Source organism: Phoenix dactylifera, unplaced genomic scaffold (assembly GCF_009389715.1).
Source record: "Phoenix dactylifera cultivar Barhee BC4 unplaced genomic scaffold, palm_55x_up_171113_PBpolish2nd_filt_p 001898F, whole genome shotgun sequence".
In the NCBI taxonomy this organism is placed as follows: Eukaryota; Viridiplantae; Streptophyta; class Magnoliopsida; order Arecales; family Arecaceae; genus Phoenix; species Phoenix dactylifera.
The window spans coordinates 22254-49658 of NW_024069186.1; the positions used below are offsets into that span (position 1 = coordinate 22254).

Below are 27405 nucleotides of genomic sequence, written 5' to 3' on the forward strand. Positions count from 1 at the left end.
AAAGGGAAAAGGGATCGAGATCACCGAGCAGTTTCCCCCTGAACTCCCTGCACAGGCAGTTTTGTTTGCGCAATGCCAAGAAGTCCACTGGCAGCTTCGATCCACTGCGAGGTAACATGCTGAAAACAAGGGCGAGCTATTTGGCAGGAGTCCGCTGCCTAGCTTTTTATCTTCTGTGTTTTCTTCGTCTAGCCAAGGTTTCTTCATTTGGTATTTTTCTATTGCGTGTCCTTTTCCGCCTCCGTCCTTCCCTTCCCTTTCCTCGCTGTTCAGTTTCCTGAGCTCGTTGCTGCCGTCTCTTGCAAGAACCTTTGAAAAAATCCTTCTTGTTCGGGTAGGCGCTCGTGATAGATAAAACGACTTCTGCTTCGGTTGCTTTCTAGCTTTACCGAATGAAGTTAGTCACCTTCCTTTTCTGTTTCCGCTTTCAGACAAGTAGCTAAGTCGTCTTAATCCAGCGACGAAAACTCCTGCGCTAGGAGAAGCGCTCAATCCCGTCGCTTCGTCGCTCAGTCCGTTGCTTCTTCCCTCCTCTTCTTCCTTTCCGGCTCTATACTGATTGTGATTTTGACTCCAAATTATAACTACCATTTTCACTCCAAAATTCAAATACTTGATGATCAAATCAGCTGAAACTGTAGTGGATCATGCAGTCCAACTTCCGGGGCAGTAACTTCCTAAACATGCAAAGGAATTGGTACCATCATTGGTCACGAGAAGCCCTCAAGATCTAGACTTTTCCCCAAATTCAGATCTTTTCAGGATTAAAAAGCTGGCTTTGCCACCGCCAATGTTCAGAGTGAAAACCAGAAACCGGAAAGCGCTAATCTTTCTAAAAGCTGCTTACGGCTACATAGTCAGGCGCAGAAGATTTTGCTATTTTCAAAAATAAAAAATAAAAATATATTTCATAATGGTCAAATATTTTTTAAAAATAAATATAAAAGATGGCGGTAAGCCAAAGTGACGATGCCGTTGGTTATAAACTTGGTGGCGAGATAGTAGAGATGATGATAATGACAGTTGTGGCGTTGTGGATGTAACAATAGTGGTAGCGATGGTAGTGGCAATGGTGTTGTGGCAAACGACATTAACGATAAGACAAGCAATGATGACAATGGCAATGGTATGATGGTAGTAATGACATCGAGATAATGGTGATGACAGTGGTGATAGAGATGGAGTATCGACAATATGGTAGAAGCGATGATTATGGCGGCAATTGCAGCAGCAAGGGTGGCAGCGGCAATTGTAGTAGCAAGGGTGGCAGCGGCAATAGCAGATTGCGGCGATGGTGGTAAAAAGCAGAAGTTTCTTACTTCTAAAAATATTAAAAGAAGAATTTCTCAATTTTATTTTCTAGACATAATAAAAACTAATTTTTAAAAATCAAGTATAAAATAATAGTATTAAATATATTTTTATTTTTGATTTTACATTTTATTAAAAAATAAAAAATAAGAAATAAAAGTGACAAGGTCTCAACGTTCCCACTAGATGATATTGAAATCTGGGGGTGGTTTGTGGTCTCACCCTTCCTTTGGAAGGGGGAGGCCCAAATTGATAATATTACTGCAACATAATATAATATTAATAATATTAATATTATATTATATCATAATACATTAATATATTATATTAAATAATTTATTATTATATTATATTATGAAAAGTTAATTTATGCTAATAATTATAATATTTTATATCTTTATTATTGTATTATACTATAAATATTATATTATATTATATTATATTGTAATACATTGATATGTTATGTTAAATAATTTGATATTATATTAAATTATTATCTTATAGTATACAATGTTATAGTACTATATTATAATAATATTATATTACATTACAATAATATTATATTATATCATATATTTATGTATTAATAAATATTATATTTTATTATGCTATGTTGTATAATACTATATAATGTCATTTATGATCATTTTATCATACCATAAGTACTTTCTCAGTTTTTTTACCAAACACATGTTAAAGTGCTACATCACTTTTGAAATGTAGTTATTAAACAGTAAACAACTTTTTATAAAAACTCTACTTCGGAAAGCTCTATTTCCAACAGTTTTACTTCCAAAAGCTCTACTGCCAACAACTTCCCCAAACAAAACCTTGGTGTCCGAGGCGGGAGTCGGCAGGGGGAGCGAAAAGGCCACGAGGATGAGATGAGTCTTTTGGGCTCTAAGACATGGGAGGAGAGGAGGCTCCATGTTTGGCACCAGAGAAGCTGCTGCTGGAGGGCAGCAAACGAAGAAATAAAATGAAACATAAGGGGATTTAGCATTTGAAAGAAAATATAACAAATCTTAAATATAATGCTCTCTCTACTTTTCTTGTTTTTTTTTTAAGTATTTTTCCTGCCATTGTTCAAATCATTGGATTAGAAAGCCAAATTCGCACCCAATCTATTATAACTAGATTGGCTTCAGCTAACCCATACTCAACCCGATTATAAAAGACCCTCTCATCCAAACCCATTTATTTCAATAGCTTGGTAAGTTCAAGTCAAAAATTATCATCCTTATTTACATTGCCACCTTAATCATACCTACCTTGTTCCAAACTTATATAAGCCGCAAAATTGCCATAGTCTACATATTAACAAACTCCTTGCCGCGCATGATGTTTTTAATTCAAGCAGAGGAAGCTAATGGTGCATGTCTATATTATGTATGTTGCTTATCAATATACCTACATTCTTACAGTGTCTCTTTGGCACGGATATGGATGAGATGTTAGTCATATACACAAATTCATGTCCATATTTATTAAGAATGAATGAGTGTGAATATAAGTATGGATATAAATTAGATAGTTAAGCTTTATAATCACCATATTCAAGATATTATTACATATAAGGTAAATTAAGTTAAAAATATGTTAACATGAGCATTTAGTTTTTTTAAAAAATTATGAGAGTTATATAAAATTAAATAAATAGAATCGGATATTAAAATACGGATCAAATAATTGTCTATCTATTTCTATTTCCGCTTTTTTTTTTTGATGAATCTAGATACAGATAAGCAAGATCAATTTTGCCGACCCGTACCTCCCTATATCGATTTTACTGTACTAGTAGGGTATCGACATGGCACAAGGATTCAGTATAGCATATGGACCAAACTCGTTCGTATTAGTCTAAATAGAGCTGAACCATCCTTTATCGTCTAGTTATAGACGGTACCATTACTAAAAGTAAAAAAAATAAAAATAAATTATAAAATTTTCTTGAAGTTTACGTTTATTACATTTATGCCTAATGGTTTGTAAAATGTATACTTACATTAGTTAAATTAACGGCATTAGTGAAATTATTTATCTTGTATGAAAAATCAAAATTGTCTCTGAGTGAAAAGGAGAATACATATATTTTTTTATGTTCTCGGGTAGTTGTTATGTCATTCAAGATTATTTTGGTTATTTTAATTTTTTTATGTGGCATTAAGGTCCATTTAAGATTAACGTTTAGACTAACGTTTTGTAAAGTTATAGGTTAAAATATTAGATAAATATAAATCTCAAGGGGTAGTGTAGATTTCCAAACTATTGAATGTAAGTGTAACTTATTCCTAATCTTAGAAGAGTTTTATAATTTACTCTTAAAATAATATTGGGTGCCTTTATCGCTATAAGATATATATTCAATTATATTGACCATATCATACTGAACCAGTAATGTATTGGCATGATCTTCAGTCGAAATTACGAATCTTGGGATACAGATGCCAATTAGATACTCAATTTTTTTTCATATCCGAATAGTACAGATATGCACATGGATCTCGATAAATATTATTTGGTCCACTTTTTTTTTTTGGTAAAATAAAAGAGGGGAGGGGGAGGGACCAGCCCACCTGCGTAGCAGCCCCCACTAGGCCCCCCTTCCACCAGGAAATGTTCGATACAGGTCACAGGTTTTGTGTGCCTTCCCCGACCCGTGGGCTCACCGCCTCACGTATGGGTACGTCTGTTGAGGACCCCCCATGAACACCGCCACTGGATTCTACAACTAAGGAGGAGCCCGCGCCCGGATGATGCCAAAGGAGGGTCGTGCAACGGCCAAACTAAATATCCGGGCCAACTACTTTGCTTGGAGGGGTGGCCGAGCCTTGGCCAAGCCCTTGATTCGGCCAAGCACATCAATGGTTGGCCTATGCCATACATGCCAAGTCTCGGCCGAGCACGGCCAAACTCGGCCAAGCCCACTGTGCGCAGCCCCGAGCTGTGCCACGGCCACATTCGGGTGCAACCCATGCTGCGAGCGAGGTTCAGACCAAAGAACCTTGCCAGCTACAGTATGCCACGCGAGGTTATGGATGCTGAACCTCGCCAGCTACAGTACCGGGCGAGCCCAGGCTAGCAGACAGGCCTGGCGAGGTTCAGGCCAGCGAACCTCGCCAGCTACAGTGCCGCGCGCCTGCTAGCCCGTCAGCACGCCCGTGCATGCCCGCCAGCGCGCCCGCCCGACCAGCTCCGCACACCTGGCGAGGTTCGGCCCAGCGAACCTCACCGCAAGCCGTCCGCGCACGCGCGCACACCCGCGCACGCGCGCACACCCGCGCACGCGCACACACCCGCGCACGCGCGCACGCCCTAGTGCTCTCGGGTGAGGTTCAACCTAGCGAACCTCGCCAGAGCCCGCGCCGGCCGCGCCTGGCAGCGTGCCCCCACGCGCGTCCCGCACTCGCCTGCGTGCATGGCCATCATACCGCACGCCCATGCCGCACGGCAGGGTGGTGTTGAGGACCTTCCATGAACACCACCGTCGGATCCCACAACCAAGGAGGAGCCCGCGCCCGGATGATGCCAAAGGAGGGTCGTGCAACGGCCAAACTCAAGATCCGGGCCAATTACTTTGCTTGGAGGGGTGGCCGGACCTTAGCCAAGCCCCTTCAAACTTGGCCAAGCCTAGGCCAAGCCCATTCACCCATGGCCAAGCCTTGGCCAAGCCAAGGCTCCCAATGCTTGGCCAAGCATCTCCAAGGTCGGCCAAGACATGGCCAAGCATGCCAAAGGCACAACGCACCCATGAGCGGCCCAAGCCGCGCCCGTGCATGCCCGCCGCACGCGCCCGTGCGCCCCCGCGCGCGCCCGTGTGCGCCCCGGCCACGCGCGCGCTGGCCGCGCCCGCCCGCTCCCGCTCGCAAGCGTGCGCCCGCTATCGGGCGAGGTTCGCCCGCCCGAACCTCGCCAGCCGCAGGACTGCGCGCGTGGGCCAAACCTCGCCGGTCGCAGGATCGCGCGCGCCCGACCACATGCCTGCACGCGCGTACGGCCGCACGGCGCTTGTCGGCCCACGCGCGCTCGCTGCCGACCACGCCCGCATGCGCGCGCCCGACAGCGGCCTGCTGCGGCCGCCCACGCGCTCCAGGCCCCTGCCAGCGCACCGAGCGAGGTTCGTGCCAGCGAACCTCGCCGAAGACCGCGCCCTGCCAGTGCCCCTACGCGCGTCGCCTGCGCCCTGCCGCGCCTCGGCGCCCGTGCCGCGCCCTGCCGTGCCGCCTGCCGCGCGCCCTGCCGTGCCGCCTGCCGCGCGCCCTGCCCCGCTGCCTACCGCGCCCCTTGCCGCGCCGCCTGTCGCGCCCGCCGCGTCCCTTGCCGCGTCGCCCGCCGCGCCCTGCCGCGTCCCTTGCCGCGTTGCCCGCTGTTGCCCAGATAGACAACCCAAGAGGGGGGGGGGGTGAATTGGGTTTTTAAAATAATTTGGCTAATTAAAACTTTGTGGATGATTAATTAAAAACTATAGCAAGTTATTTAATTAAAGCCTAGTGCTGTGAGTAATGTGCGGGGAAGAAGATGAGAGACAATGCACTACAAATACAAAGTTTTATAGTGGTTCGGAGCTAACTCTTGCTCCTACGTCCACTCCCCAAGTCTCACTTGGGAATTTCACTATAACCCCCTTGGATTACAGCCGGTTGTTTTGCAAGCTCACAACCAAACTTGTTGTTTTATGAGCTCACAACGAACTCGGTCGGTTTTCCCAGGCTCACCGACTAGAACCAACCCCGATTGTTTTTCCGGGCTCACAATCAAACCCTTACACACGTTGGTTTTAACTTGGCTCACCAACCAACCTTAAACCCCTTGATTCAATCCCCCGATTGAATCAAGTAAATACAAGAGATAGAAGAAAACAGAAAATAGCTTCTCAAAAAGCAGATTTAAAACAATATAATCGTAAAGGAGTTAGAAGCCCTCAAACGCTTTTAAGCTGGTGAAGAGGTATGGCTTCTGGAACTCCGGTCTCCTCTTGAAAGAGTGGTCGACTTGAATGCAGGAGGAGGAAGCTTTGATTGTTGGGAAGAAGTTGTTGGAGCAGTAAATGCAGATCTTCCCTTTTTCGTTTAAGAGCACTTGGAGAGCTTGAAAACTTGAATGCTTGGAGTGGAATATCTGTTCTCTACCTTGCTACAGTCCTCTGTGGCTATTTAAGCCAACCCCCACGGAAACTAGCCGTTACTCTGCTTTTTCTGGCCGTTCTGCACACTCTGCGCAGCCTGACAATATGACCGTTGGTGGGTTGGAGTCGACTCGCGCGATCAGGAGTCGACTCGGCTGTAGCAGGAGTCGACTCACGCTTTTCCGGAGTCGACTCGGCAACTGTTCCAAATTTGAATTAAAGTTGCCGTCTTGACTGGGAGTCGACTCGTCTTGACCTGGAGTCGACTCGCCAACTTCTGGAGCTGACCTGGCAATTTTGGAGTCGGCTCATCCACTGAAGTCCGTGGATCCAATTTTGAATTTTGTCCACTTGAGTCGACTCGACTGTCCTGGGAGTCGACTCGAATCTCAGAGCCCGAACTCCCGATTCTCTGTCTTTTGGCTCATCCAGTCTTGGAGTCGACTCGAACTTCCTTGGAGTCGACTCGGCTCTCAGTTTCCGAAAGTTGGTCTTCTGCCTTTTGACGTGAAGCTTGTCTCGGAGTCGACTCGAGCTGTCTGTGAGTCGACTCGAATCTCAGAGGCAGTAACATGATCTTCTGTCTGTTGATGGTCGCTCAGTCTCGGAGTCGACTCGCGTACTGCGGGAGTCGACTCGAATCTCAGAGTCCGAAAATCGTTCTCTGACTTTTTCCTTGTGTTCCTCTGAGAGTCGACTCTTACCTTCTTTGGAGTCGACCTGCCAACCATCGGAGTCTACTCGCGTTCCACTGGACTCGAATCTCAGACCCGAAAACTGCTCTCTGACTTTTCTTTGTGTTTCTCTTGGAGTCGACTCTTACTACCCTGGAGTCGACTCGTTGAACATTGGAGTCGACTCGCGCACTTCGGGAGTCGACTCGTTGACAGTTTCTGAGTTGAAGCTTTCTGTCCTTCTGTCTGTTCTCAGTCGGAGTCGACTCGTACTGATCTGGAGTCGACTCGAGCTCGTGCCAGTGAACTTGATACGCTTGGAGTCGACTCGTGATACTCGGGAGTCGACTCGAGTCTCAGACTTTGGTTCAGCAGACTTCTTACCTTATCCAAAATACTATGAACCAAATCTAGAGACACTTGGACAGGATTTTCACTGAAACACTCAATTGAATTCATTAGTAATCACAAGATATACTCAAATGCTTTGAGCTCATTAAAATCAAATGGGGTTTTAATCAATCACTCCACACCCGCCGCGCCCTGCCGCGCGCCCCGACGCCCTGCTGCGCGCCCCGACGCCCTGCCGCACGCCCTGGCGCCCGGCTAGTGCCCCTGCCGCCCTAGCCGCGCGCCCAGCGCCCCTGCCGAGCGCCCAACACCCCTGCCGAGCACCCAGCGCCCTGCCAGCGCCCTTGCCGCACGCCACAACCTGCCAGCCGCGCCCTGCCACGCCCCTGCCGCGCGCCCGTTATCGGGCGAGTGTTGAAGACCCTCGCAAGCGCCACCGTCGAGGCCTTCAACCAAGGGGGAATACCGGCCCGGAGGAGGACCACGAAAGGACATGCCAAGGTATGAGTTTACTATTTTGCTTAGAAAGCATTGGCCGAAGCCCATTTACTCTTGGCCAAGCCTTGGCCAAGCCCCTCCATGCTTGGCCTAGCCTTGGCCAAGCTCTTCTCCACTCGGCCAAGCACACCCATGACCGTGCCCAACCAAGCCCGCGCCCGTGCCCACGCATGAGCGTGCCCAAGACATGCCCAAGCACGCCTCAGGCCACTGCTGGGCGCGCCCAGGCCTGTTGTCGGCGCCCCACGCCGGAACCCACTCACACCAGCGCCGCCACCGACGTCGGACAAGCAAGAGAGATACAAACGGATAAGCACTCTCTCGCTCCCTCGACTCCGGACTCAAGGATCACCTCTTCGCTCCGCCTACGAAGGGCAAAAGATTACCCCTTGGTATCAGTAGGGTAAAACACTTGAGCACCGCAACGGATTATCAAAGATCAAAGGAAGAAGAAGGAAGAAAATAGCAAAGCAAACACAAAGATGTAACGAGGTTCGGCTACAAATAGCCTACGTCCTCCACCGCTCCAAATCTCAATAAGGATGAACTGATTACAGAGATAGCACACACCCGAACGATCACAAGCGATCGATCTACAAGAGATTCACACAGAATTCCCTTTGCACAAGAAGTAGGATCCCAATCCTTCTTCTTCTCTAGAACCCTAGCCTCACAAACAAGAGTCTCTCTCAAATATACGGCCAATCATACTACCCTAGGGCTCTCATGAGTCCTATATATAGTCTCAAGACCTTCAGATGATCATAGCCGTCGAAACGCCACCAAAAACACCAAAAGAAAATCGTCCGTACGATTTTTCGCGAGCCCGAGTCGACTCGGCTGAAGTCCGAGTCGACTCTGGCACGTCTGAATAACTTCCAGTTTAACTGGCACGATCTCGAGTCGACTCCACTGTATCTCGAGTCGACTCGACGATGCTCCGAGTCGACTCGACTGTAGTTCGAGTCGACTCTGACAGTCCAGACAGAAACATGGTTTTTGCGGCTTTCTCCTCTCGGGTCGACTCGACTGACCTCGAGTCGACTCGACTGTTTCCGAGTCGACTCGACTGTAGCTCGAGTCGACTCCGACAGTCCACCAGACGGAACTATTCAGAATTGATTCTCCTTCAATTCTCTTCATCACTAAAGGTCTCCACATACCCCAACAATCTCCCACTTGGAGACCTTGGGTATATTCTCTTGTTACTTGGTTCTCCTCTGTGCTCCCACTGAAACTGGATCATCCTAGTGAAATCGGTACGATGCCTCCTCAACGTCTTCAAGCATGAAGACCAGCAGAAGCTGAACAGCTCCTCAGCTTCTCCACCGTGACGACCTTCGTCAACATATCTGCAGGATTCTGACTTGTATGAATTTTCTCCAACTTGACGAGTCCCTGCTCGAGCAATGACCTCAAGAAGTGGTACCGTATGTCAATATGCTTCGTCCTTGAATGAAAAGCTGAATTCTTCGCCAGATGAATTGCACTTTGACTGTCTGAATATAACATGCAATCCTTCTGTTCCTTCCCAAGCTCCTTCATCAAGCCTTGAAGCCATATTAGTTCCTTGCACGCCTCTGTGGCTGCCACATACTCCGCCTCCGTAGTCGACAATGCAACAACTGGTTGCAACCTGGAAATCCAACTGACGGCTCCACTGCCCAAGGTGAACAAGTACCCTGTCGTGCTTCTCCTGCCGTCCAAGTCCCCTGCCATGTCTGAGTCCACATAGCCCTGTAACCGGATCTCAGAACCTCCATAGCACAATGACATGTGCTCAGTGCCTTTCAGATACCTCAGTATCCATTTGACCGCGCGCCAATGCTCTAAGCCTGGGCAGCTCATGAAGCGACTCACAACTCCCACTGCTTGAGCAATGTCTGGTCTCGTACACACCATAGCGTACATCAAGCTCCCCACTGCCGATGCATACGGGATTTTTGACATATTGAGCTCCTCCACCCGCGTCTTCGGACTTTGCCCTTTTGAGAGCTTAAAATGGGCACCCAGCGGTGTGCCAACAGGTTTGGCACCCTCCATGCAGAATCTCCTGAGTACTCGGCTGATGTACTCCGCCTGAGATAGTCTGAGGATATGTTTAGACCTATCTCTACTGATCCGCATCCCAAGGATCTGTTTTGCTGCTCCTAGATCCTTCATTGCAAATTTTCTTGACAGCTTCAGCTTCAATTTTGCAATCTCATGCATGCTAGCTCCTGCAACTAACATGTCATCAACATACAATAGCAAGATAATGTAAGATGTACCGAAGTTCCGGAAGTAGCAACAGTGATCCTCCTGACATCTCCTGTATCCTATCTCAAGCATGTAACTATCGAACTTGAGATACCATTGTCTGGGTGCCTGTTTCAAACCATAGAGGCTTTTCTTTAGTTTGCAGACTAAGTCACCCGTGCCAGCTGCAATGTATCCCTCCGGCTGCTGCATATATATCTCCTCATCGAGATCTCCGTGGAGAAAGGCCGTCTTCACATCAAGCTGCTCTAAGTGAAGATCCTCTACTGCCACCATGCTCAGCACCGCTCGAATAGTACTCATCTTGACTACAGGAGAAAAGATCTCTGTGAAGTCGATACCTGCTCTCTGCTGAAATCCTTTTACAACCAGCCTGGCCTTGTATCGCTTCTTCCCGCCTTGCTCTTCCTTCAGCCTGTAAACCCATTTGTTTGACAGTGCTTTCTTCCCCTTGGGCAGATCCACCAAATCCCACGTTTGATTCTGCTCCAATGACTTCATCTCATCATCCATGGCCAACTCCCACTCCTTCCTGGTATCAACCTCCAATGCCTCCGTGAAGCATTCAGGTTCGCCATTATCTGTGAGCAGCAAATAACTAAGAGTCCCATCATAACTTTGAGGAGGCTTCCCATGAGTACTACGAGTGGACCTTCTTAGTTGTGGAGGGGGTGCCAATGCTTCAGGTTCTTGCTCTGACTGAGTCTTCTGACCAGAATTTGTAGACTCCTCTTCAGGATCCACAAAACACGGCTCAACAGGTTTTGTTTCTGATTCAGTGCTCTGCTGCATTTTCTCATTGAATACCACATCATTACTACGAATGATCTTCTTGTGTTCGGGATCCCAAAGCCGGTACCCAAACTGTTGACCTCCGTATCCAACGAAAATACACTTCTTTGATTTGGCGTCTAGTTTGCTTCTTTGACTGGAATCAACATGGACATAACTGGTACAACCGAATACTCGTAAGTGCGCCAAATCAATCTTCTTCGCTGTCCATGCTTCCTCAGGAATCCCAAATTCAAGTTTCTTTGATGGCCCTCTGTTGATCAAGTAGGCAGCAGTGTTAACTGCTTCCGCCCAAAACTGCTGTGGCAATCCAGCATGTATCCTCATACTCCTGGCACGCTCATTAATTGTTCTGTTCATCCTTTCAGCAACTCCATTTTGTTGTGGTGTTCCTGGAACTGTCCTTTGCCTGACGATCCCAGCATCTGCACAGTAGTCCTCAAACTCCCTGCTACAATACTCACCACCGTTGTCCGATCTCAGGCATTTCAACCTCTTTCCTGTCTCAAGTTCTACCATCACCTGCCATCTCCTGAAGACCCCAAATACCTCTGACTTGTGCTTCAAGAAGAACACCCAAAGCTTCCTGGTAGCATCATCAATAAAAGTAACATAGTACTGAGATCCACCAATGGAAGAAACTGGTGCAGGCCCCCACACGTCCGTGTGCACGAGATCTAGCTTTTCTTGCTTTCGAGGTTTACCTTCTTTGTTGAATGAAACACGCTTCTGCTTTCCGAGAACACAATCCTCACAGAAGTCCATCTCAACACTCCTGAGACCCTGCAGCTTTTCCAACTGGTGCATCACCTCCAGTCCCTGATAACTCATGTGCCCAAGTCTACAATGCCATAACTTGGTGTCCACATCTGCTGCAACAACTCCAATAGAGTTCTCCGTGCCGTTGGTGACATAAAGTGTCCCAACCTTCTTGCCACTAGCCACCGTCAACGAACCTCTGGATATCTTCCACTGATCAGCTGTGAAAGTAGCCTTGTACCCCTGGCTCGCCAACTGTCCAACAGAAATCAGATTCCTCTGCAGTTGAGGTACGTGCCGTACGTCCTCAAGCTCAAGTGAAGATCCAGAAACCAACTTCACTTCCGCGCTTCCCCTTCCTTGTATGGTGCAAGGCTCTCCATCCCCTAGGTAGACTTTGCCAAAGTCTCCCTTCTCATATCCTTCAAGAAGCTTCCGTTGGGATGTAGCATGGAAAGACGCGCCCGAGTCTATCACCCAAGACTCGTCACAGGTAGACAAAGATAGAACGAGGGCATCCATATCACCGTCTTCAGCAAGATTTGCCAGATCCTTGCTGACTCCTTCGGTGTGGTCGCCTTGCTTCCCTTTAGGAGATTTGCAATCCCTCCTAAAGTGCCCCGTCTTTCCGCAGTTCCAGCACTTCGCTCCCTTGTTCTGAGGTGCTCGAGACCTGCTGGATCTCGACTTCGAGTCGCTTCGAAATCTACCGTCCTTCTTTTGTCTTCCCCGGTCAGAGGTGTTTAGTGCACTTCCAGACGACTCCGTAGCTCCAGAAGATTTCCTTCTTGCTTCTTCACTCAGAAGCACTCCCACAACGTCATCAAAAATCAACTTCCCCGTTGCCGAAGAGTTGCTCACCGCCATCACCAGGCCCTCCCAGCTATCAGGCAATCCGGAGAGGATTAGCAATGCCCGAATCTCATCGTCAAAACTAATCTCCACTGACTCCAACTGGGCCGTGAGTCCATTGAACTCGTTGAGGTATTCTGCTACGCTGCCGCCATTTTTCATACGAAGATTAAACAACCTCTTCATGAGAAATACCTTGTTTGATGCTGAGGGTTTCTCGTACATCCGCGACAATGTTGCCATCAACTCCATCGTCGTCTTCTCGTTTTTGATGTTGAATGCCACTTGGGATGCAAGTGACAATCTGATGGTGCCGAGCGTCTTCCGATCGAGGACCTCCCAGTCTTCATCGGACATCTTCTCTGGTTTCTTTGCTCTACCTCCAAGAGGTAAATAGAGATCCTTCTGGTAAAGGTAATCTTCTATTTGCATCTTCCAAAACCCGAAGTTCGTGCCATTGAACTTCTCAATTCGCAACTTCCCTTCATCCGCCATTGCAGAATAACCAATAGCTCTGATACCAATTGTTGTCGGCGCCCCACGCCGGAACCCACTCACACCAGCGCCGCCACCGACGTCGGACAAGCAAGAGAGATACAAACGGATAAGCACTCTCTCGCTCCCTCGACTCCGGACTCAAGGATCACCTCTTCGCTCCGCCTACGAAGGGCAAAAGATTACCCCTTGGTATCAGTAGGGTAAAACACTTGAGCACCGCAACGGATTATCAAAGATCAAAGGAAGAAGAAGGAAGAAAATAGCAAAGCAAACACAAAGATGTAACGAGGTTCGGCTACAAATAGCCTACATCCTCCACCGCTCCAAATCTCAATAAGGATGAACTGATTACAGAGATAGCACACACCCGAACGATCACAAGTGATCGATCTACAAGAGATTCACACAGAATTCCCTTTGCACAAGAAGTAGGATCCCAATCCTTCTTCTTCTCTAGAACCCTAGCCTCACAAACAAGAGTCTCTCTCAAATATACGGCCAATCACACTACCCTAGGGCTCTCATGAGTCCTATATATAGTCTCAAGACCTTCAGATGATCATAGCCGTCGAAACGCCACCAAAAACACCAAAAGAAAATCGTCCGTACGATTTTTCGCGAGCCCGAGTCGACTCGGCTGAAGTCCGAGTCGACTCTGGCACGTCTGAACAACTTCCAGTTTAACTGGCACGATCTCGAGTCGACTCCACTGTATCTCGAGTCGACTCGACGATGCTCCGAGTCGACTCGACTGTAGTTCGAGTCGACTCTGACAGTCCAGACAGAAACATGGTTTTTGCGGCTTTCTCCTCTCGGGTCGACTCGACAGACCTCGAGTCGACTCGACTGTTCCCGAGTCGACTCGACTGTAGCTCGAGTCGACTCCGACAGTCCACCAGACGGAACTATTCAGAATTGATTCTCCTTCAATTCTCTTCATCACTAAAGGTCTCCACATACCCCAACAAGGCCATGGTTGGGCGAGCCCAGGCCACAATCGCACTCAGGCCACGGCCAGACACGCCCAGCGCCCGCCCGCGCACCCAGGCGAGGTTCGGCCAGCGAACCTCGCCGCCAACCGCAGCCGCCCGCGCGCCCGCCGCGTGCCCGCCCGCGCGCCCGGGCGAGGTTCGGCCCAGCGAACCTCGCCACAGACCTGCCCGCCTGCGCGCGCCCACGCGCGCCCGACCAGCTGATGGGGGCTCACGGTCCAAAGCCACTCACCAAGCCCCTTTCCTTGCGCTCCTCGCGTGTGCCTTTGAGAACATTGATGATGGACCGATTGTAGGCAACGCCCGGTGGAATAACTCAAGAAGAGGATCAACAATGAAAGCAAACTTTGGTTTATATTCCACTAACTTGAATAACGAAGAACAATAGTAAAGAAAGCAAAAGAAATCTAGAAAGAGATTGAAGAGATCTCTTCCTAGCCCAATCTAGTGGAGATTGATGGATCTACCACTAGCCCAAGTCCTAGAACACAAGATCTAAGACCGAATTCGGCACAAACGCCGCCCAAGCCTTACGGCCGACATAACAACATGACTCTAGAAGAACTCTTGATGCCTTTCAATGGCCCTTTACATCTCTTTTTATAGCCTAAGCCCTAGACAAAACATGGCACTTTGTCTTCACATGGTTCCAAGGCTTTTCCACCGTTGATTGGCATGAGATGGATGGCTAAAGATCACCCAAGAAGGGCCCTCCCGCGGCTGAACTTTGGCTTGCTTTTTGGCCATTGGATGCAAAGGGATGGAGGGTGGGATCTGCATGGGTTCCGCGGACCGGACGCACGGGACGCGTTTCCCGGTTGACCGGGTCGCGCGTCCCGGCTGGGCGTGTCCCAGTCCGGGCGGGACGGGGACTGGGCGCGCGGGCACTGTGGGCGCGGGCACTGTAGCAGGCGAGGTTCGTCCTGCCGAACCTCGCCGCACTGTAGCTGTCTGCTGGCGGCCTGGCCGCACTGTAGCAAGCGAGGTTGGCTGCGGCAGGATTTGGCTGTGGCTTGGCTTTGGCGGGGCGGTGCGCGCGGCGGGTTCGGCCAAGGTTGGGCATGCTTGGCCAAGGCTTGGGCATGCATGGGCACATGTTTGGCTTGGCCGAGGTTGGGCGTGCTCGGCCGCATGAAGGTGCTTGGCCAAGGCTTTCCAAGCAAAGTAGTTGGCCTTGGCTTGACCCCCCGTTGGCCTCCTTGTGGTCCGATGGCCCTCTTTGGTTGGCATGGCTACTTTGGCCCTCAGTTGGTGTGCGACTGTTGCTCCTCTTGCGGCGTGGCTTGCGGGGGTCCTCAACATTCCTTCTCCCTTGAAGAACATCCTTGCCCTCAAGGATGAAGTTAGGGTACCTCTGAGAGACCTCGTCATAGTCCTCCCACGTAGCATCTTCCTTGGGCAAGCCGCCCCACTGAATCAAGACTTGCCAGATTTTGCGTCGTTCTCGGCCTAGTCTCCATATGCGGTACTTGAGAGCTTCAACTGGTTGTAGAAGCAGTCGACCCTCTTAAATGTGGGTAGGTCCGGTGCAACTAATGTCGGGTCACCAACCTTCTCTTTGAGCAACGACACATGGAAGACTGGATGCAGATGAGATGAGGCGGGTAACTCCAGTCGGTAGGCAACCTCTCCGATGCGTTCTATGATTCTGAACGGTCCGTAAAATTTTTGAGATAGCTTGTGGCTGAACTTGTCTTTTAATGATTTCAGTTGGTAGGGCTTCAGCTTTAGGTAGACAAACTGGCCAGGGTTGAAGACAACTTCTCGGCGACCTTGGTCGTAGTACCTTTTCATTCTTTCTTGTGCCTTCCGAAGCTCTCTTTTTACATTTGCTAGGACTTCGTCTCTTGCCATTAATTCTTGTTCAACTTCCTCACTTCGGGTCGTGCCCCTCTCATATGTAGTCAATAGTGGAGGGGGCCTCCCATACACAAGTTCAAAAGGACTCAATTTAATGGATGAGTGGTAGGAAGTATTATACCAGAATTCAGCCCAGGGTATGAAAGTTTCCCATCGTGATTGTTGCTCATGGCAGAAGCAGCGCAAGTATTGCCCCAAGGTCCTGTTGACTATCTCTGTTTGTCCGTCCGTCTGCGGGTGGTAAGAGGAACTGGCTTTCAGTTTGCTTCCTTGCAAGGTGAACAGCTCCTTCCAGAAAGTACTCATGAAGACTCGATCTCGGTCGGTGACGATGCTCCTTGGTACTCCATGGAGTCGAACAATGGTCTCCACAAATGCATGTGCAACTGACTTGGCTGTGTAAGGATGTTTAAGAGGTATGAAGTGTGCATACTTACTTAGCCGATCAACCACCACTAGGATCACTTCGTAGCCTTTGCTTGCTGGTAGACCCTCGATGAAGTCCATGGTCAGATCCTCCCATATCATGTTCGGGATGGGAAGTGGTTGCAGCAGTCCGGTGGGTGCCCGTGGATCGTATTTGGTCTTCTGGCATGTCTCGCACTCGGCCACCAAGGTTTTGACGTCGCGCTTCAACCCTTCCCAATAGAAAAAGTGCTTCACACGAAGATAGGTGCGAAGCCAACCTGAATGGCCACCTTCCTTTCTTGGATTTCTTGTGCTCGGGCGTCAAGCTTTGATGCCTCACGAACTCGGTCCCAAATCCTCCAATCAACGCCGCTGATTGCTGCAAAATTCTGCGGCTCATTCATGTCTTCAGCCACCCACAACATCTGGTCGTTCTCCCTTCGCGACAACGCGTCAGCCACTTTGTTTTCTTTGCCGGGTTGATAGATGATGTCGTACTCGAATCCCAGCAACTTGACAAGAAATTTTTGCTGCTCGGGAGTCACTATCTTCTGTTGAAGTAGATGGCGAAGGGCTTGCTGGTCCGTGATGATGGTGAAGCGTCGGCCGAGAAGGTATGGCCTCCAAACCTTCACCGCATGTACAACCGCCAACAATTCTCTTGCGTAGGTGCTCCAAGCTTTCTTTCTTGGCCCTAATGCTTTGGAAATAAAGGCCAAGGGTCGTCGTTCCTGCACCAAAACAGCACCTATACCTTCGCCACTAGCGTCGGTGTAGACCTCGAACGGTTTGGAAAAGTCGGGCAAGGCAAGTACCGGTGTTTGTGTCATAGCTTCCTTGAGGTCTTCAAATGCCTTGCGTGCTTGAATGGTCCACATGAAACCTCCTTTTTTCAGTATGGTGGTCAGTGGCTTTGCAATCAGCCCATAATCCTTTACGAATCGTCGGTAGTAGCCTGTTAGCCCCAAAAATCCTCTTAGGGCCGTGATATCCTTCGGCCATGGCCTGAATTTTTCGCTGATCCACACGAACTCCTTCAGCTGAAATTATGTGGCCCAAGTACTCGAGCTCCGCTTGTGCGAATGCACACTTTGAAGGCTTGATGTGAAAGTGGTGCTCCTCCAAGGTGCGTAGAACAATCTCCAAGTGCTCAAGGTGCTCGTCCATGGATCTGGAATATATCAAGATGTCATCAAAAAATACTAAGACAAACCTTCGCAAGTAGGGTCTGAAAATTTCGTTCATGGCCGCTTGGAATGTTGATGGCGCATTGCATAGACCGAATGGCATCACCAAGTACTCGTAGTGGCCGGAATGTGTCCTGAAGGCCGTCTTGTGCACATCCTCCTCTTTCATTCTGATTTAATGGTAGCCAGCTCGTAAGTCCAATTTGGTGAAGAACTTGGCACCATGCAATTCATCGAGCATCTCGTCCACCATTGGGATCGGAAAACGGTCTTTGATGGTTGCTTCGTTAAGAGCTCGATAGTCGGTGCAGAACGTCCATGAGCCATCCTTCTTTCTCACCAATAGAACGGGTGAGGAGAAGGGACTCGAGCTATGTCGGATCAGCCCCTGGCTAAGCATTTCATCAACTTGACGCTCAATTTCTCTCTTTTGAAAGTGTGCGTACCTGTATGGTGGAACATTGACCGCAGCAGCTTCATCTTTCATCCAAATCGGATGATCAAAGTCTCGTTGTGGCGGGAGGGAAGTAAGCTTCTGGAGGACACTTTGATGAGCCTCTAACACCCTTCGGATTGGTGGTGGCAGCCCCTCAAGTGCTTGCTGCTGCTGCTGGATTTCTGCATCATCTTGGAGAGGACCATCTTGGTTTGGGCTAGCCATAACAACGGCAAAGCAGCTAGCCCCTCCTTTGCAAAGTTTTTCTATCATGTTGGCCTCGCAAGGCCGTACTTCCTTGCTGCTCAAGGCCGTCCATGTCCTCTTTCGGCCACCGAGTTTAAACTCCATGGTCATTGCATCGAAGTCGGTCACCACCCGGCCTAGACTACGTAACCATGCATTTCCCAAGACAATGTCTAAGCCGACTAATTGAAGTACATGTAGGTCGGCTTTAACTCTCACCCCTTGTACATTCATCTTTACATTATTAACAATTTCAGCACATAGTAATTTTTCACCACTAGCAATTTTGACTTCAAACGGTGAAACCGATGTACCTTTGAGTCCAACCTTTCGTACGATTGCTGAGTTGATGAAATTGTGAGAAGAGCCGCTGTCCACTAACAAGGAGACTTCATGCTTGCCGATCCAAGCCATGAGCCTCATTGTGGAGGGTTTTGGTGCGCCGCAAAGTGCATTGAGTGACAATTCGGCATGCTGATTTTCTGCACATGGTTCGGTCTCTTCGGGGTGATCTTCCTCCTCGCTGCTGCTATCTGAATTTTCAGATGCAGCGGGCTCTTCGTCGCTGCTTGCATCAAGGACATAGACTTGGCCGGTCTTACAACGATGCTCCCAGCTCCACTTTTCACCGCACTTGAAACATAGACCCTTTTTTATGTAATCTTGCAGCTCATCACGTGACAATTTCTTTACCTCCCTTTGCTGATTTTTGGAACCTGTTGAAGTTATATCTTTTGATCTGAAATTTACCTTGGATGGTTGTGGTTTGGTGAGCTTGCTGATGGCACCATCCTTGGTTGAACGTCGTTCCGGGTTGTAGCTTTGGTCTAGGATCTCCGCCATGCGCATCGCCTCTTGTAGCCGTGTTGGTTGTTTGAGTTTGATCTCCTTGGCTAGCCACGGTTTGAGGCCGTCGATGAAGGTACCAAGCAAAGCTTCGTCGGACCATCCGCTGACCATAGTTTGTAATTGCCGGAACTCATCGATGTAGGTCTGGACTTTGCCCTCCTGTTTAAGTTTTGCAAGTTGACCATGGTGATTGACAACGGGGGATGGTCCCCATTGTTTCATGAATTCGTCCATAAAGGTCGTCCACCCTAACCTTCTCCCTTCTTTCTCATACAAGGCCCGGATCCACCTCCACCATCGGCTAGCCCTACCCTCTAAGTGGAAACTGGCTAAGGTCACCCGATCAGCCCGTGGGATGTCATAAACGTCGAAGTACTGATCCGCCTTGTCAAGCCACTCATACGGGTCTCCTCCACCAAACTTTAGGAAGTCAATTTTGGATTTCCTAAGCCCTTCTTCTCTAGGCCGTGGACCCCTATAGTCATCATCTCCAAAGTCATTACCCCGTATGTTTCTTCCTCTCCTTGCCATGGGTTCTCTTCGGCCATGAGGCCTTTGAGCATGGAAGGGACGTTCTTCGGGTTCACTGTCGGCCTCATCATGATTGTTATGGCCATTACTAACCCGCTCATCATCAAGCCACCTCTCAAACACTAAGCCTTCGGCTTCAATCCTTCCTCCCATTCGCCCATGGTGCCTAATGCCATGATCTACATGATGTGTACCCTGAACACTAATGGCATCGCTCTCATACCTTGCCCGGCCCTGCCGTGCGGCATGCGACCTAGGCACTTCTTCTTGCACCCTCTTATGTTCCCTCTCTAGCATCCTCCTTTCCAACCTCTCCATGTTGGCATTGTTTTCTCTCCTTATTTCAGCCATATTTGCAGCCATAGTATTGGACAAGGTTTCCAATGCCCGGTTAAGGTTGGCTGAACTAACTTCAAGGGCTTCTAACCTCCTATCTTGGTTGCTATAATGGGGGGACTCCATCTCCTTTTAACTCTCTGTTTTAGGACTCTAAAACCTTGAGACAACAACCCCTCTTAACTCCCAAAAACCAGAGCCACTCAAGCCCCAAAGACTTGCTGTACAAAAAAAATTCTGGATAGCAGAAAGTTTCTGCAGCAGTCTACTGACTTCAGCCGCCAATATCTCCCTCAAAACAGAACCAAATCAACACGTGAGGATGCCTATTACAGTGAATAATAAGCTCTGAAACTCTCCACCAAAACTCAAAATCAAAGCTTCAGAACCCTGTTCTTAACACCCCAAGCAAACACCTAGTTGCAGAATTTTTCTGCAACACAGAAACTTCACAAACCAGTCCCCAATCCTCCTGCGGTTGTCACCCAATGGATGAACCAACCCTTCTGACGTGTACACCACTCAATCAGCCTCCGACAGGGGTTTTACAATAATAAAAACAGAAATTAAACATCCCCCAATCGAATACAAATTCAAGCCCAATATAGGATGCAGAATTTTTATGAACTTCCCCAACAACTATGATCTGAATTTTAACTTTAGATCAAACAGAATATGCAACGTAAATTCAGATCTGGAAGATTGGTATTCAAGCGTTACCTCCTTGAAAGGATCTCTCAATGAAAGCACCAATTTGATGGGGGCTCACGGTCCAAGGCCCCTCACCAAGCCCCTTTCCTTGCGCTCCTCGCGTGTGCCTTTGAGAACGTTGATGATGGACCGATTGTAGGCAACGCCCGGTGGAATAACTCAAGAAGAGGATCAACAATGATAGCAAACTTTGGTTTATATTCCACTAACTTGAATAACGAAGAACAATAGTAAAGAAAGCAAAAGAAATCTAGAAAGAGATTGAAGAGATCTCTTCCTAGCCCAATCTAGTGGAGATTGATGGATCTACCACTAGCCCAAGTCCTAGAACACAAGATCTAAGACCGAATTCGGCACAAACGCCGCCCAAGCCTTACGGCCGACATAACAACATGACTCTAGAAGAACTCTTGATGCCTTTTAATGGCCCTTTACATCTCTTTTTATAGCCTAAGCCCTAGACAAAACATGGCACTTTGTCTTCACATGGTTCCAAGGCTTTTCCACCATTGATTGGCATGAGATGGATGGCTAAAGATCACCCAAGAAGGGCCCTCCCGCGGCTGAACTTTGGCTTGCTTTTTGGCCATTGGATGGAAAGGGATGGAGGGTGGGATCTGCATGGGTTCCGCGGACCGGACGCACGGGACGCGTGTCCCGGTTGACCGGGTCGCGCATCCCGGCTGGGCGTGTCCCAGTCCGGGCGGGACTGGGACTGGGCGCGCGCCAGGCGGGCGGGTGCGCACGGGCGGGCGCGGTCGGCTGGGCGCGGGCGCGCGGGCGGGCGCGGGCGCGCGGGCGGGCACGGGCGCGCGGGCTGCTGGGCGCGCGGGCGGGCCGGCGCGCGGGCGCGGCTGGGCGCGGGCCTGGGCGCGCGGGCGCGGCTGGGCGCGGGCCTGGGCGCGCAGGGGCCTGGGCGTGCGCGGGCCTGGGCGCGCGGGCACTGTGGGCGCGGGCACTGTAGCAGGCGAGGTTCGTCCTGCCGAACCTCGCCGCACTGTAGCTGTCTGCTGGCGGCCTGGCCGCACTGTAGCAAGCGAGGTTGGCTGCGGCAGGATTTGGCTGTGGCTTGGCTTTGGCGGGGCGGTGCGCGCGGCGGGTTCGGCCAAGGTTGGGCATGCTTGGCCAAGGCTTGGGCATGCATGGGCACATGTTTGGCTTGGCCGAGGTTGGGCGTGCTCGGCCGCATGAAGGTGCTTGGCCAAGGCTTTCCAAGCAAAGTAGTTGGCCTTGGCTTGACCCCCCGTTGGCCTCCTTGTGGTCCGATGGCCCTCTTTGGTTGGCATGGCTACTTTGGCCCTCAGTTGGTGTGCGACTGTTGCTCCTCTTGCGGCGTGGCTTGCAGGGGTCCTCAACACCAGCCCTGCGCGCCGCCTGCGCGAGCGCCCACGCGCGCCGACCGGCCCTGCGCGCGCCCACGCGCGCCCGACCAGCCCTGCGCGCCGCCTGCGCAAGCGCCCATGCGCGCTGACCGGCCCTGCGCGCGCCCACGCGCGCTCGACCGCCCCTGCGCACGCCGCCTGCCGCGCCTCGGTGCCCGTGCCGCGGCCTGCGCGCGCACCCACGCGCCCGACCGTCCCTGTGCGCGCCGCCTGCAGCGCCGCCTGGCGCCCTGCCGCGACTCTGCCGCGCGCCCAGGCGCCTTGACGCGACCCTGCCGCGCGCCCAGGCGCCCTGCCGCGCGCCCAGGCGCCCTGCCGCGCGCCCAGGCGCCCTGCCGCGCGCCCAGGCGCCCTGCCGCGCGCCCAGGCGCCCTGCCACAGCGCCCAGGCCGTGCCATAGGCCTGCCAGCCTCCTGCCAAGGCCCCAGCCAGGCCAACAGCCTATGCCCAAGGCTTGGCCATGCCTTGGCCAAGCCTTTGGCCCTTCTCATGCCATGAAGACCCCTATGCCTTGGCCACTCTTGGGCCACTTGGGGAGCACTATAAATAAGAGGGAATGAGGCTCTTTTGAACATCTTACATCTTTTATCTTAGCACTTGTTGTATTTCGGCCCTAGTGGCTTGGGAGGGACCTTGTCTCTTTGTATTCGGTCTTGAGGTTTGTCCAAGACTTGGGCTAAGGGAAATCCATCATAGTTTTCCTTAGATGTTTTGCTTGTAAGCTTCATTTTGGGAAATAGAATCAATCAAGCGTTCCTCTAAATATCTCCACAAATATCCTTTTGAGTTTGATTGTTTTCTTCTCAAGTCAAGAGTCGGGTCAAGCTGCAACCAGTAGACCCTTCCCTTGCCTTGATTCCCTCGGCTACTTACGAACTTGGCACACCGCGGCGCAAGCTCAAACTACCACGGCGTTACCCGCTCGGCCCTTTACCTACAACTCTAGGTCATCCACAAGGAGCAAATGTGCAAGACTTGGTGTGGTGGCTTGGGGCCGAAAGCCACCCTCCAACATTGGTGCTTTCATTGAGAGACTTCCGAGGGAGGTCTCTCCAAAGAGGTAACGCCTTTGAAACCAAGAAATTTTCAATTCGGGTTGGGATTAAGGAGCACTACTTTCTTGCATGCTTAGAAGTGAGCCTTAAGATTCCTACTACTTCTTGCACTTAGACTTTCTTGTTGTGAGTGTGGGAGGGTAAACTAGAAGTTCTTTACTTGCAAGTAGTACTTAAATTTCGGCACTTTAAATTTCTTGCTTGCAAAAGGGAGTGAGAACATTTTTGTTGTAAAGAGGATGGTTTGTTTTTCTATTTCGCTCATCATAGGGATAGTGCCAACGGAGAGGCTACTGGTAGTACCCGGCGCTATTTGACCCAACTATTCGGTGTTAGGGTATAGAGGGACGGCACAAGAGGGAGGCTACTGGTAGTACCTCGTGCCCTCCTAACTATACCGGGTAGGGAGCAAGTAGAGCAACAACACGTTTCTCTCGGATTGTGAGGCTTATTTGTTGTAAACCATTGTTGTAATTGGAGTTGATTGAGTGGTGTACCTTTCAAAACAAATATAAGAAGGAGGGTCGGTTCATCCCTTGGGTGATGGCCAAAGAAGGTTTGGAGGTGCATTTGTTAGAAGCAAAACAATGGAGTCGGGAGCTAATTCAAATTCTCACCATGCTCGGCTAGAGGCATTGGAGGGGAGTTCGGCCCACCTAAACCGAACCCTTGAAAGCCAAAATCAAACCCTAAAAAATCTATCCAATACCCTGGCCGGGATGAATGCTCACTTGGAGAGGTTAGAGAGGAGGATTGGAGAAAAAGAAAGAGAGAGAAAGCATAAAAGATCAAATGATGAGGAGCCATGGTCGCACGCCTCACGGCGGGGTCATGGAAGGGATGAGAGGAGGAGTGATGCGGGAAGCCTACGGGCTAACCGAATGGAGGAGTTAGATCACCGGAGGCCTCGGAGGAGAGGAGGAAGAATTGAAGCCCGGGGGATAGAAATTGAGAGGTGGATAGAAGAAGAGGGACCTAGCCATAGTGAAGAGGGGAGTGAACCCAAGGGAGCTCAAGAAGGCCCAAGAAAGGATGAAGAGGTACTATGACAAGAACCGAAGAGAGGTAACCTTCAATCCCGGGGATTTTGTTTATTTAAAGTTACAACCTTATACTCAAAAATCCCTCAAGAAGAATTTTAGCCACAAACTATCTCAAAGGTTTTATGGGCCATTCAAAGTAGTGGAAAGAATGGGAGAAGTAGCATATCGGTTGGACTTGCCCACTACTTCATTGCTACATCCGGTCTTTCATGTGTCTCTACTCAAGAAAGCGGTGGGTGACCCTTCATTGATAGAAAAAGACTTACCCACCTATGATCATGATGGAAGATTATTACTCCAACCCAAGGAAGCCATTAAATACCGCATTTGGAGGAAAGGGAGAGAACGAAGAAAAGAATGGCAAGTCTTAATCTCATGGGAAGGTATGCCAAAAGAAGAGGCCACTTGGGAGAATTATGAAGAAATGACCCGGCGATACCCACATTTTATCCTTGAGGACAAGGATATTCTTCAAGGGAGGGAGAATATCGAAGACCCTCGCAAGCGCCACCGTCGGGGCCTTCAACCAAGGGGGAATACCGGCCCGGAGGAGGACCACGAAAGGACATGCCAAGGTATGAGTTTACTATTTTGCTTAGAAAGCATTGGCCGAAGCCCATTTACTCTTGGCCAAGCCCCTCCATGCTTGGCCTAGCCTTGGCCAAGCTCTTCTCCACTCGGCCAAGCTCACCCATGACCGTGCCCAACCAAGCCCGCGCCCGCGCCCACGCACGAGCGCGCCCAAGACATGCCCAAGAACGCCTCAGGCCACTGCTGGGCGCGCCCAGGCCATGGTTGGGCGAGCCCAGGCCACAGCCGCACTCAGGCCACGCCCAGACACGCCCAGCGCCCGCCCGCGCGCCCAGGCGCCCGCCCGCGCGCCCAGGCGCCCGCCCGCGCGCCCAGGCGAGGTTTGGCCAGCGAACCTCGCCGCCAACCGCAGCCGCCCGCGCGCCCGCCCGCGCGCCCGTGTTGCGGACCCAAGCCCGCCACACCGCCAAGACGTCAACCGTGGAAGACTTCGGGCCTTGATGGTACCAAAGGAGGGCCAAACCATGGCCAAAGTCTTGCGCTCGCCCGTGCATGACCATGTGCTAAGGAGCCCCCATGAACACCGCCATTGGGGCTCGCAACCAAGGAGGATTCAAGGCCTAGACAAGGCCAAAGGAGAGCATCGCCAAGCACAAAGCCCCGGCCAAACTCTTGGCTTGGAGGAGTGGCCAAGCCTTGGCCAAGCATCCCCAAGGTCGGCCAAGGCAAGGCCCAGCAGCCCCAAGCCAAGGCACGCCCGTGCACGGCACAAGGCACGACCGTGCGCGGCCACTGCGTGCCTCCGTGCGCGCCCGCGCGCGCCCAGGCGCTGGTGTTGCGGACCCCCCTCATGCACCACCGTCGGATCCCACAACCATGGAGGAGCCCGCGCCCGGATGATGCCAAAGGAGGGTCGTGCAACGGCCCAACTCAAGATCCGGGCCAACTACCTCGCTTGGAGGGGTGGCCGAGCCTTGGCCAAGCCTCTTCGTACTTGGCCAAGCCTTGGCCAAGCCTCAACACACTTGGCCATGCCTTGACCAAGCCAAGGCTTCCAATGCTTGGCCAAGCATGTCCAAGGTCAGCCAAGAGTCGGCCAAGCATGCCTAAGGCACGACGCACCCATGCACGGCCCATGCCGCGCCCGTCCAAGTCCGCCGCGCACAGCCCCGTGCCTTGCCGCGGCCAAATCTGGCTGGGCACAGGCCTGGCGAGGTTCAGCCAGCCGAACCTCGCCAGCCTGGGCACCTGGCCGCACGCCCGCACGCCCAGGCGCCCGCGCGCGCGCGCGCCCCCAGCGCGCCCGGGCGAGGTTCGGCCAGCGAACCTCGCCGCACACTGCGCCCGCCCGCCTGCAGGCCACGTGCGCCTGCCCGCCTGCCGCCCGCGCGAGCCCGCCCGCCTGCCCGCAGCCCGCGCGCGCCCGCCCGCGCGCCCGACAGTGGCCTGCGCGCGCCCGACAGCGACCTGCGCGCACCGCCTGCGCGCGCCGCCCGCGCGCCCTGCCCAGCCTGCCGCGCCCGACAGCAGCCTGCCACGGCCGCCCACGCGTGCCAGGCCCCTGCCAGCGCACCTGGCGAGGTTCGGGCAAGCGAACCTCGCCGAAGCGCGTGCATTGCCCGCACGCCCGACAGGCCCTGCGCGCGCCGCGCCTCGGCGCCCGTGCCGCGCCCGGCCAGCGCCCCTGCGCGCGCCGTGCCTCGGCGCCCGTGCCGCGCCCCCTGCGCGCGCCGCACCTCGGCGCCCGTGCCGCGCCCTGCCGCGCCCCTGCCGCGCCCCGGCGCCCTGCCAGCGGCCCTGCCGCGCCCCTGCCGCGCCCCAGCGCCCTGCCAGCGGCCCTGCCGCGCCCCTGCCGTGCCCCAGCGCCCTGCCAGCGGCCCTGCCGCGCCCCTGCCACGCCCCAGCGCCCCTGCAACGCCCCTGCCGCGCCCCTGCAGCGCCCCAGCGCCCCTGCCAGCTCCCAGGCGCGCCCAGCGCCCCTGCCAGCGCCCAGGCGCCCTGCCAGCAGCGCCCAGCGCCCTGGCCAGGCCCCAGCCGACCAGCCCCTGCGCCCAGCCGCGCCCAGGCCCTGCCAATGGCCTGCCAGCCCCCTGCCAAGGCTCCAGCCGGGCCAGCAGCCTATGCCCAAGGCTTGGCCATGCCTTGGCCAAGCCTTTGGCCCTACTTGTGCCATGAAGACCCCTATGCCTTGGCCACTCTTGGGCCACTTGGAGATCACTATAAATGGGAGGAAATGAGGGTCTTGAGGAGAATTTTTACATCTTATGTCTTAGAAGTGTCTTTGCTTTGTATTTCGGCCTTAGGCTTGGGAGGGCTTTGCCCTATTGTATTCGGTCCTTGAGCTTGCTCTTGGACTTGGGCTAGGGGAGACCAATCATAGTTTCCTCTAGATTTATGCTTGTAGCTTCATTTTGGGAATAGAATCAATCAAGCTTTCCTCTACCAATATCTTCTTGTGTTTGATTGTCTTCTTCTCAAGTCAAGGGTCGGGTCAAGTTGCAGCCAGTAGGCCCTCCCCTTGCCTTGGTTCCCACGGTCACTTAAGAGCTTGGCGCAACGCGGCACAAGCTCGATCCACCGGCGTTACCCTTTCGGCCCGCGTTCCTACGTTTCTAAGGCATCCGCGAGGAGCCAAGGTGCTAGGCTTGGTGTGGCGGCTCGGGGCCGAGAGACGCCCTCCAACAATGGTGCTTTCATTGAGAGAATTCATTAGGAAGTT

At 51.7% G+C, this 27405-nt stretch overlaps 1 protein-coding gene across 1 annotated transcript; it reads right to left on the reverse strand.

Moving 5' to 3' along the window:
• Nucleotides 1–17741: 17741 nt before the first annotated feature.
• LOC120109199 lies at nucleotides 17742–20090 on the reverse strand. Its single transcript, XM_039122944.1, has one exon. It carries the CDS (start codon nucleotides 20088–20090, stop codon nucleotides 17742–17744), a length of 2349 nt encoding a protein of 782 aa, XP_038978872.1.
• Between the last annotated feature and the right edge of the window lie 7315 nt (nucleotides 20091–27405).

Bases quoted from the DNA above. Each gene is read 5' to 3' on its own strand.
- LOC120109199 (XM_039122944.1), bottom strand. From the start codon at position 20,090: ATGGAGTCCCCCCATTATAGCAACCAAGATAGGAGGTTAGAAGCCCTT.